The 11,413-nt window shown below is 55.9% G+C and overlaps 1 protein-coding gene across 2 annotated transcripts in view; it reads left to right on the top strand.

Annotated features, from left to right (window-relative positions):
- SFSWAP (splicing factor SWAP) overlaps positions 1 to 11,124 on the top strand; it is a 68,871-nt gene extending 57,747 nt beyond the window's left edge. For both annotated transcript variants that reach the window (XM_059138637.1, XM_059138638.1), the window contains exons 16-18: positions 9,378 to 9,542; positions 10,513 to 10,585; positions 10,795 to 11,124. In XM_059138637.1, the coding sequence (XP_058994620.1) occupies positions 9,378 to 9,542; positions 10,513 to 10,585; positions 10,795 to 10,860 (304 nt within the window). In that variant the 3' untranslated portion in view covers positions 10,861 to 11,124. The remainder of the gene's footprint in view (positions 1 to 9,377; positions 9,543 to 10,512; positions 10,586 to 10,794) is intronic.
- Positions 11,125 to 11,413: the final 289 nt, after the last annotated feature.

Raw genomic sequence — 11,413 nt, forward strand, 5'->3', positions numbered from 1 at the left:
AGCCTCGGGGCCCCTTTGCAGCGGGGCTCATCGTGGCTGCAGCTCTGGAAAGACGTTCTCACGGGGAAGCAGGCCTGCAGTGTGCTCGCTGGCGAAGGGTGATCTTTCTCTGGGAGCGGCGAAGTCTGCGCAGGGGCGCAGGCGGCAGAGCCAGCAGGTGGGCTCGCCCCGCAGGCTGAGTGCGCTCCGCCCAGGCCCTGCTCCCGCGTGAGGCGCCCGCCCTGGCCGGACCGCGCGACGGGCTCCAGGTCCACTCCCCGCTGTACCCCTTCTCTCGTCACTGTTGAACATTCGAAATTCATTGTCACCTCCGCTGTCTGTAAAGGGCATGATCTAAAATTAATTCCTGCAACAAAAGTTCTCTCCCCACAGAAGTATTCTGGCTTTGGCCTCAAATTAACCTTTGCGTTCAAGGAGCCGTCTCAAGAGAAGGCAGCGGTTCTGTCAGGAATCGTGGGAACTTGTGTGATCGCTGGAGCTTTAATGAGTCGTGCGAAGCAAGTGAAGGCTCCACCGACTGCAGAGCCGCGCTCCCTGCCCGATCGATCGGGTGGGATGCCCCTGAGCGCCTAACACTGGGCGGTGGGAGGCTGTGCCGGGTCCAGTAGGGCCAGGATAGGGCACGTGCGCAGCCGCGGGTCCAGGCCCTTGAACCCAGCAGTCACCGCTCCCCTGCAGCCTTGCACGCAGAGCGGGGTGACGCTGCTCCTTTTCCTTGGGGGCAGGAGGCCCGTTCACCCCCCGAGTTGAAGGATCATCTCTACAAGCTGATCTCGGAGTGCCCCCGTCGCTGACTTCTTGTTTCATAATTTTCTTGGTTTATTAGATAGTTTTACACTCACCGTTGAAAACAGTGCAGGCAGCGTGCGTGTGCGCGTGTCAGCCCGACTGAGCAGGATCAGCGTGGTTCCATCGGCCGCCTCTCCTTCCCTCCCGACCTCTCCTGCCCCTGCCTGTGTGTCCCGTACTTGGACTTGCCTTACTGCGTGACCGTGGCTGGGTTCATGGGAGACATTTTGGCAGGAGCACCACAAGAGTGACATGTCACTTCCTTTGTGTCACACCAGCTGCCTGTCCCATTGTCCGTGACGCTGCAGCCCCACACAGGTCATCAGGTGATGGCACCGAGATGCCACGCAAACACCCCACTGGCCTTAGCGTTCACGGACACAAAACTGGTTCACACACTGGTCACGGCCAAGTGGTGCCTTTCAGATTCTGTCTTCTTCTCTACAGAAGACACACGCCCCTCGCTTTTGTGTCATTGTGGACTTCGGGTTTGGGGTTTTGCGTTTTTGTCGGTGCTACGCGAATCCATCACCAGTGTTGCGCTGACAGCAACGTCCGCCCCACATGTGGTCCCATGGTTCTTGAAGCACTTTGTTGCTTTTTGGCCCCAAATATTCCAGGCCTTGTCACTGCTTTCCCTGCCCCAGCATGGGGGTCCGCTGTTTGTCCAAGGATCCTTGGTTCCTTGTACTGAGCTTTTGAAGATCAAATTCTACTCTTTTTTTAAAGAGTAGAATCTGTGCGAATGGCCACATCGTACCACGGCACACCTCGCAGGGTCCCCGTCCTCTTATTAGATGGAATAGTACGCGGTTGCTCGGGCTGGTTGGCCATGGACCGCTTTCGCTTAGCGCCGCACCGGGCACATCCGTGAGCATCGAGTGACACCCGCTGTGGCAGGCTCTTACACGCTGCGTGTTGCCCATCCACAGTAGACTTCGTCAGCGAAGGCTGTGTGTCTTCATTCCCTGGGGCAGGATTGCAAAGGAAAGGGAATTAAAAGCCAGGAGAGGACATAAGGCAGAACCTTAAAACTGCTTGAAGAGGGGCGCCTGGGTGGCTCAGTGGGTTGAGACTCTACCTTCGGATCAGGTCATGATCTCAGGTCTTGGGGTCAAACCCCGCATCGGGCTCCCTGCTCCTCAGGGAGCCTGCTTCCTCCTCTCCCTCTGTCCCTCCCCCTGCTCATTCTCTCTCTCTCTATCTCTCTCTCTCTCTCTCAGGTAAATAAATGAAATCTTCATTTTAAAAAGGGGGGTGGGTCGCCTGGGTGGCTCAGTGGGTTGAGCCGCTGCCTTCGGCTCAGGTCGTGGTCTCAGGGTCCTGGGATCGAGCCCTGCGTCGGGCTCTCTGCTCAGCAGGGAGCCTGCTTGTGCTCGCTTCGGCAGCACATATACTAAAAAAGGGAGCCTGCTTCCTCCTCTCTCTCTGCCTGCCTCTCTGCCTGCTTGTGATCTCTCTCTGTCAAATAAATAAATGGAATCTTTTAAAAAAAAAAAAAAGTCGGGAAGGAGAGGGAAAAGTGAGTGGACAACAGAAAACACAGCCCTTGCAAACCCGTGTGTTAAGTGCCAGCAGACGAAGAATAATGACAGGGCAGAGGGTTTAGACTGCGCTGCAACAAAACCGAATGCTAAGCTGCTTGCAGAGAGGTTTTCAGTGTGCAAGTAGGTTAAAATGAAAAGACGGGGAGAGAGAAGCATGCCGTGCTCTGAGCAGAAGGGCGGGTGGCCGCACCGACGGGAGGTGCTGTGGAGGGGGCCAGCCTCACGCCCACGGGCTCCTCTGGGTGGGCCCCCCGCGGGAGCACCTTCAGGTGTTCGCAGCAGGGCGCCTGGATGGCACAGTCCGCCAAGCTTCCGACTCTTGATTTCAGCTCATGTCCTCGTCTCTTAGGGTTGTGAGATGGAGCCCCGTGGCAGTGTCCGTGCCGGGCGTGGAGTCTGCTTAAGATTCTCTCTCTCTCGGGGCGCCTGGGTGGCTCAGTGGGTTAAGCCTCTGCCTTCGGCTCAGGTCATGATCTCAGGGTCCTGGGATCGAGACCCACATCGGGCTCTCTGCTCAGCGGGGAGCCTGCTTCCCCCTCTCTCTCTGCCTGCCTCTCTGCCTGCTTGTGATCTCTGTCTGTTAAATAAAGAAAGAAAGAAAATCTTCAAAAAAAAAAAAAAAGATTCTCTCTCTCCCTCTGCCCTGCCCCAACTTGTGTGTACGCTCTCTCATGTTCTCTTTCTCTCAAAAAAACTAAGTAGAAGGGGCACCTGCATGGCTCAGTTAAGCCTCTGCCTTCAGCTCAGGTCACGATCTCAGGGTCCTGGGGTCCAGTCTCCGCGGGGAGCCTGTGTCTCCCCCTGCCGGCTCTGCCTGCCGCTCCCCCACCTTGTGCTCTCTCGCTCGCTTGCTCTGACACATGGAAGAAGACAAAATAGTAAGAAGAAGAAATAAAATACTTGAAGCAACACTGAGAGAACTGGGGACAGGCAGACAACCAGACCGTGCAGACACGGAAACCGTACACAGCCGCTCGCTACCTCGTCCACTGTGCTGTTGCAGGAGGCTCTGGCAGTCCCCGGAGACTCAGGTGGCGCAGACTATGTTCCCTTACCATGTGGCAGCAAGTCTAAAAATCTATAAAAAGATACCTGGAAAATCCCCAAATATTGGCAATTTAATACATTTTTAAATTACCCGTAGGTCAAAGACAAAATCACGAGGGAAAAAAGAAAATATTTTTGGGGCGCCTGGGTGGCTCAGTGGGTTAAAGCCTCTGCCTTCAGCTCAGGTCATGATCCCAGGGTTCTGGGATCGAGCCCTGCATCGGGCTCTGTGCTCAGCAGGGAGCCTGCTTCCTCCTCTCTCTGCCTGCCTCTCTGCCTACTTGTGATCTCTCTCTGTCAAATAAATAAATAAAATATTTAAAAAAAAAAAAAAAAGAAAATATTTTTAAATGATAGTGAAAATGTTACAGCCAAATCTGTGGGCTCATTTGGCTAGAAGGAAGTTAGTAGCTTTAAATGTTTGTATCAGGGAAAAAAAAAAGGTCTAAGAATAATGATCTAATCGTGTCTTAAGAAGCTAGAAAAATAAATAAAATCTTCCAAAAAAAAAAAAAAAGAACCTAGAAAAATAACAAATTAAACCCAAAGTAGGGGGCGCCTGGGTGGCTCAGTGGGTTAAGCCTCTGCCTTCGGCTCAGGTCATGATCCCAGAGTCCTGGAATCGAGTCCCGCATCGGGCTCCCTGCTCAGCGGGGAGTCTGCTTCCTCCTCTCTCTCTGCCTGCCTCTCTGCCTACTGTGATCTCTCTGTCAAATAAATAAATAAAAATCTTTAAAAAAAAAAAAAAAAAAGCTTTAAAAAAATTTAAAAAATTAAAATAAATAAAAATTTTAAAAAGCCCAAATTAGGTAGAAGCAAAGAAATAATAAAGATAAGATCAGAAATCAAGAAAATAGGGGCACCTGGGTCTCTCAGTGGGTTATAAGCCTCTGCCTTCAGCTCAGGTCATGATCCCAGGGTCCTGAGATTGAGCCCCACATCGGGGGGTCTCTGCTCACAGGAGCCTGCTTCCCCCTCTCTCACTGCCTGCCTCTCTGCCTACTTGTGATCTCTGTGTGCCAAATACATAAATAAAAACTTAAAAAACAATAAATAAAGAAATCAGGAAAATAGAAAAATGTATATCTTAAAATTTGTGTGGAACAAAAGAACCTGATTAGTCAAAGCAATCAGAAAAAAACAAAACGAAACAAAGTTGGTGGCATCACAATTCCAGACTTCAAGCTCTATTACAAAGCTGTCATCACATGGGGCGCCGGGGTGGCTCAGTGGGTTAAAGCCTCTGCCTTCGGCTCAGGTCGTGATCTCGGGGTCCTGGGATCGAGCCCCGCATCGGGCTCTCTGCTCAGCGGGGAGCCTGCTTCCTCCTCTCTCTCTACCTGCGTCTCTGCCTACTTGTGATCTCTATCAAATAAATAAATAAAATCTTAAAAGAAAAAAAAAAAAAAGCTGTCATCATCGAGACACACAAAAACAGACACACAGATCCATGGAACAGAACAGAGAGCCCAGAAATGGACCCTCAACTCTATGGTCAACTAATCTCCAACAAAGCAGGAAGGAATGTCCAGTGGCAGAGGGACAGTCTCTTCAATAAATGGTGCTGGGAACACGGGACAGCTACGTGCAGAAGAATGAAACTGGACCATTTGCTTACACCACACACAAGAACACACTCAAAATGGATGAAAGACGTCAGTGTGAGACAGGAAGCCATCTAAATCCCAGAGGAGAACACAGGCAGCAACCTCTGTGACCTCAGCCGCAGCAACATCTTCCTAGAAACATCACCAAAGGCAAGGGCAGCAAAGGCAAAAACGAACTACTGGGACTTCATCAAGATCAAAAGCTTCTGCACAGCAAAGGAAACAGTTGACAAAGCCAAAGACAGCCGACAGAATGGGAGAAGATATTTGCAAATGACGTATCAGGAAAAGGGCCAGTATCCAAAATCTGTCAAGAACTGATATAATTCAACACCTTCCTCCCCCCAAAAAAATAATCCAATTTAAAACTGGGCAGAAGGTTACCATGGGGCTTGGTGAAGCATCTGACTCTTGATCTCAGCTCAGGTCTTAATGTCTTGACCTCAAGGTCATGAGTTCAAGCATCATCAGAACCACAGTGAGGTCGCACCTCACACCTGTCACAGTGGCCGAAACTAACACGACAGGAAACGAATGGCGAGGATGCGGAGAAAGGGGAACCGTCCTGCACTAGTGGGAACGCGCGGGTGCGGCCACTCTGGAAACCAGCATCGAGGGTCCTCAAGGTGTTAAATAGAGAAAAAATTACAAGCCGGGCCATCTCATTATTGGGTATTTACCCAGAGAACATTAAAATCCTGACCGGAGGCGACGCGTGCACCCGTATTTATTGCAGCAGTATTTGCACTCGCTGAACGAGAAGCAGCTCCCGCCGGCCGATGCGTGGATGAAGGGGGCGCGGCCTGTACTGGGGAATGTCGCACGGCACAGCCGGGAGAGAGCAGTGAACTCCTGCCATTTGCAGTGACATGGGTGGGGCTACAGGGTGTTGTGCTGAGCGACATAAGTCAGAGCAAGACGACTGCCACAGGATTTTATTCGTCTGTGGAATTGCAGAAACGAGCAGACCCACAGTGCAGAGAACAAGCGGGACGCCGCCGCCGGGGCCCAGGAGGTCATGGGCTGGAGGCGTCCTGGGGACAGAAGGCCCAGCACAGGGAGTCCGGTCAGAGTTGTTGGTGACAGAGGGCGGCTGCACGTGGGAGCACAGTGTCACACACTCGCGTGGGGGCTGGAAACCAGCGTAACACTGTGTGTCGTCTGTACGTGGCCTCTTCTAAGGAGAGGAGTGGAGAGAGTAGGAAACAGACTAACGGTAAAACTGAATAATGGTTCTTTGGAAATGGTCAAGGGGCGCCTGGGTGGCTCAGTGGGTTAAGTCCCTGCCTTCGGCTCAGGTCATGATCTCAGGGTCCTGGGATCCAGCCCCGCATCGGGCTCTCTGCTCGGCGGGGAGCCTGCTTCCTCCTCTCTCTGCCTCTCTGCCTACTTGTGATCTCTGTCTGTCAAGTAAATAAATAAATCTTTTTTAAGAAAAGAAAGTGGTCAAAAACCAATGTCTTCCTTTAGGTAGATCAAGAGTGAAAGAGCCGACAGACGTTAAAAGGAGAATATGGAAATTTGTTTCTAGTTATTTTGGCAACTTGGTTGAAATGGACGAATTCCTGAAAGATACGAGTGACCGCGCTGTCACCAGAAGAAATAAAAATTCTAAATAACCACGTCTGCCAAAGAATTTATGTACCATTTAAAACCACCGGACTCCAGGCCCAGATGGTTTCCGTCGTTAAATTCTAACAAGTGTTCAAGGGCGAGGAGAGACCAGTTTATAGACCATCTTGAAAGAACACGGGAACACTTGGCAGCTTACAGTGCGAGGCTCCGTGGCCGGCGGGCGTGTCGGGAGGGGCGTGCACATGTGCAGAGGGGCGTGTGTGTTCACAGACCAAAATGCTCAAGGACAGAGGTGGAGAGACCTACGGGGCATCTGCAGTCTGCACCCAGCAGCGTAGTGCAAGGAGATGCGTCCTGACCGAGTGGGTCTGTCTGAGGACTGCCAGGTTCGTTACGGTCCACCGGCGACCCTGGTAAGTCACTGTTCAGAGTCAGGGAGGAAAGTCCGAGCATGTCCCGGCAGAGGCAGGAGAGCTGTGGGACACACGCTTCACTGTTCACTAAAACGAAAACAAAGAGGGGCTCCTGGGGGGCTCAGATGGTTAAGCATCTGCCTTCAACTCCGGTCATGATCCCGGAGGCCTGAGATCGAGCCCTGCTTCGGGCTCCCTGCTCAGTGGGAGCCTGCTTCTCCCTCCTGCTTGTGCTCTCTGCTGCTATCTGTGTCACTGTTTCTCCCTCAAATAAATAAATAAAACCTCTTTTAAAAAAAAGAAAAGACAGAAAACAAGGAGACACAGCCCTGAGCAAAGGGAGTCGGAGGAAGCCTCTGGCCGGGATGGGGGCGTGCTGGCCGCCCCCAGGACCAGCAGCCGGCCGCAGCCGGCCGCCGAGACAGCGGGGAACACGGCGGAAAGGCAGGAGGACTGGAAAGGAAGTGTTTCCTTCTGCGATCCAGCCTGGAACGGGGGGGGAAGGTGACCGTAGCCATACCCACATCGACTTCTCTGTACCGAAGGCTGCCAACATCTTCGAGAAATCTAAGAACCGGAAGTACACAGAGAGCCCGTGATTGTGGATGGAAGGTCGGTGTCCCTCAGGTTTCTTCTCCCTGAACTAACCTGTCCACACCGTGCCGCCCCGGCAGGACTGCGCGGGTCGACAGGACGCTCGTGTGCACAGGGGGACCTGGAGTGGGCGCCGCGGTCTCCCAGAAGGGCAGGCTTGGGGGGCGCTCCCTGCCCGCTCCCGGGGAGGCCGCGAGCTGAAGCCCTGAAGCAGCAGGGACACCAGCAAGTCGGGACGAGCACTGTGCCCTGGACCTCGCTCCCGCAGTCGGCTGTCCCGGCTGTCCGAAGGGAGGACGGTGCTGTCCGCAGGCACACAGCTGAGCTCGGGGAGGGTCCTGCGCTCCCGGAAGGTCTCCGCCAGCCGAGAAGCCCGCCCGGAGGGAGGAATGCTCGCGGCGTGTGTCTGCCAAGGGCCCGTGTCCGTTAGAAGCAACCTAACCTAGGAGCCGGTGGTGACCAGAGTTCATGAAACAGTCCACGGACGCGGCCTCCAGACTTGGCCTCCAAAGAGCGGCCGAGCGCGCTGGCCTCGTTCAGGTTCGGTGTGGGGGGGCTGCAGCAGGGACCGGCGATGGGGTCATAGGGCTCTGGGAGCAGCGGGCCGCTTCCTAGGACACCGACCGAGCCCTGGCCCCACTGCCCCGCGGTCCTTCCCACTGCTCAGCCTCCAGGAGCATTTGTCCTCGGGAGGACCTGATCTGTCATTGCCACAGTGGGCAGCAGTGCACACATCTGTGCCCGGGAGAGAGCACAGTCGTGGCAACAGGACGCACGCTCCTCGGCGCGCCCGAGTGTCCAACGGCTTCCTCAGTGTGCACGCGTGCCTCTGCGCAGGAGCACGGGGGGAGCCTGGGGGCAGCGCGCACGGGCATGTGGACAGGCCGTGGGGTCCCCAGGTGGGGAAGGGTCCGGGAGCCACTGTGCCTTTCAGAGGCGCCGAGCAGAGTGGGCCTTGTGGGCTGGCCCTGGACTCGAGCTCGTGAAGACACGCGGGTGCCTACCATCAGGAGTCCCATCACCCACACATGGGCACGTGGGAGGGTCTCACGACGGCACTGACCGCACATAGACTCTCCAGCAAGTACTCGGTCGCCTCTCAGTCACTTGTCTGTCACGTGTGCGGGGGCACAGTTTCCAAACAGCAGTGACCGTCGTTTCCGGAGGAAACAGGCCAAGAGCAAGGAGGCCCGGTACCCATCTGGCCTCCCGTGTATGTTCTTTTCCCTCCTGAAATGTTCTCTGGGGAGTCACGGGAGGGTCACAGGGCAGTGTGTGCACTGGAGCTTTGCCGGCTGGGGCGTGGGAAGCAGGCTGTGTCTGCAAGGGGACGAGGGACGGAGGGCCCTGGAGGGGGATGTGGGCTGAGTCAGCTGCTGGGTGAGCAGGGACAGGCCCTGCAGTCCCAGGAGCGCAGGGCAGGGTGCAGGAGCGGCTGTCCGCACGGCCCCGGCTGTGACCCTCCCCATGTCGCGCGAGGAGTGGTCCTCGAGTCTGCCTACGGGCAGGCGGCGTGAACGGCACTTGGTGACTCTTCTTCAGTTTTTTAAATGCAGATAAAGTGCTGACCGTGTTTCAAACCCCATAGGCCTCTTGAAATGGGGGACAGGCCTCCTACTGGGGAGGGAGAAGGGCTTCCTTCCTTCCGTGTGTGTGACTTGCTGCTTCTGTCGGTTGCGAGCTAAGTAAAACGTGCACAGCTTTCAAAAGGAGTTAGCCGACCCCACCAGCTGGCCCTGGGAAGACGCTCGAAACCGCTCCTCCGGAGTCTGCTGTGTCTTGGTCTGAAGCCACTTTCCTTGCAGAAGCCCCCACGAGAAGAAGAAGAAGAGGCGCTCGCGGTCCCGGACCGAGTCCAAAGCTGGGTCCCAGTCGGCATCCCCGAGCAAGCAGGCCACACGTCGGCACACGGCCCACTCGGCCAGCATCTCTCCCGTGGAGAGTCGGGGCTCCAGCCAGGAGCGCTCCAGGTATGCCCACCCTGAGCCCAGCCCGGGCTCCCCGCACGCGGCTGCTCGGAACTGGGCTCAGGCCTCGGGAGTGGCAGTGCCCGGGGTGGGCCGGCCACCCCCCTCAGGTGCTGGCTAGAGGCCTCCCCACTGTCTGATCCACTGGGAAATGGTGCCTGGTGTGACCACAGCTGTTCTGAAACCACCGACAATGGCGCCTTTGTCCTCAGCAAGGGCTGCCTGGGGCGGGCGTGGCCCCAGCTGCAGAGCCCGGCGTGATCCCAGCGACGGCAGGCGTGGGGGTGGGTGGTGAGCGGGACCCAGCCCAGTCACCCCACTCACCCCAGGCCACAGGAGTCGGGTTGAACACCAGAGTCCACAGCTGACGTCACGGGAGCAGCCTGCCGGTGGCACGGGTGTATGTGTCCTCGATGCCGTGGCCGTCAGGAAGCATCTGCTAGATGCCCCTGCTGCCCGCCCACCCAGAGCTGGGCAGGGGCTCCGGAGCCGGTGGCTTGGGAGCGGGGCTCTGTCATTGTTGGTTACGGACCCACTGCCTGCGTCCATGTGGGTCGCGGGCCCCGAAACCAGAGACCGGGTTCGTAGGTAGCAGGCCTACAGCCAGCTCCCAGGGTGGGTCGTGACCTGAGACGTGGCTCTGCAGGTGCAGGTTGAAGTGTGTGTGGCGGCCACTGAGGCCAGAGTCGGGCACATGACCTGGAGCGCATACCCCACGGGGTCGCCAGCCCGAGCGCCTCCAGCTTCCGGCACTTCTGTCCTGTTCCCGTCGTCACTACCTGCGGCTCACAGGGTGTTCACGGGAGATGCTCTCGGAATTAGGCTGCAGTTTACAAAAAATTTCAAACATCTGTAACGTGAAACATGAACGCAGAATACGTATTTGTAACATTGGCATCTTTAAACACGCTAGTAACAGTGAGTGACAGCACGTCCGTTTTTCAAGTCTGTGATCTCTCTCTGTTCACATTAGGGGAGTTTCTCAGGAAAAAGATGGCCAGATCTCCTCGGCAATTGTCTCCTCCGTGCAGAGCAAAATAACTCAGGTAAAGTGGCACCCCCTTCTCTGGGAGGCTGGCTTTCCCTCGGCACCCCCATCTCGCCCCCACCGGTGGGCCCTGACTGATGCTGGAGGGCTGTGGCGTCCCCAACCAGGCCGTCCCACCGACGGGTTTGTGGGGCGCTTCTGTACCCACCGTCCGCATGCTGGGTCTGAGCGGGAAGCCACAGGGACCCCGTGCATTTCTCCGTGCAGGATCTCATGGCCAAAGTGAGGGCGATGCTCGCCGCTTCCAAGAACATGCAGACCAGTGCCTCCTGAGACACGGGCATCGCGCCAACCCAGTGCCCGGGCTGCGGGGGCTGGAGAGCCAGGACGCTTCCGCGCGCACAGACCCGTCCCACGCCATCCACATTCTCCCCCAGGACCCCCCTGGGCAGTTGGTGGTTTTTGTAAATTAATTTTTGATGACATTTTCAGTTTAAGATTTTTGACCAGCAGTCTCTTACCTGTATATTTGTAAATAATATCATGTTTCTGTGAAAATGTATTATCAAATAAAATGGGAGGAAAACACCTTTTCTAGCTAGCGACTGTGGCGCGGTTTCTTCCTTGTTTGGCTGTGAGTGCGTTTTCACCATTTGTCATCTGTCCTGGGTCTCCCGTCGGGTCCTGACACAGGCGGCGGCCTGGCGGCGATGGGCGGACACATCCCAGCCCGGGCGGCAGGAGGAGCAGGCGCCTGCAGTCCCTCCTGAGCCGCCCCCACGTCCTCTGCGGAGACCACGCGTCTTCACCCGAGCCCTGCGCAGCTCAGCCCCCCGGTTCCTGGCGCTGGGCAGGCATCCCCCTCGGGCAGGAAAGTGCAGACTCG

This window comes from Mustela lutreola, chromosome 11 (genome assembly GCF_030435805.1).
Source record: "Mustela lutreola isolate mMusLut2 chromosome 11, mMusLut2.pri, whole genome shotgun sequence".
NCBI lineage: Eukaryota > Metazoa > Chordata > Mammalia > Carnivora > Mustelidae > Mustela > Mustela lutreola.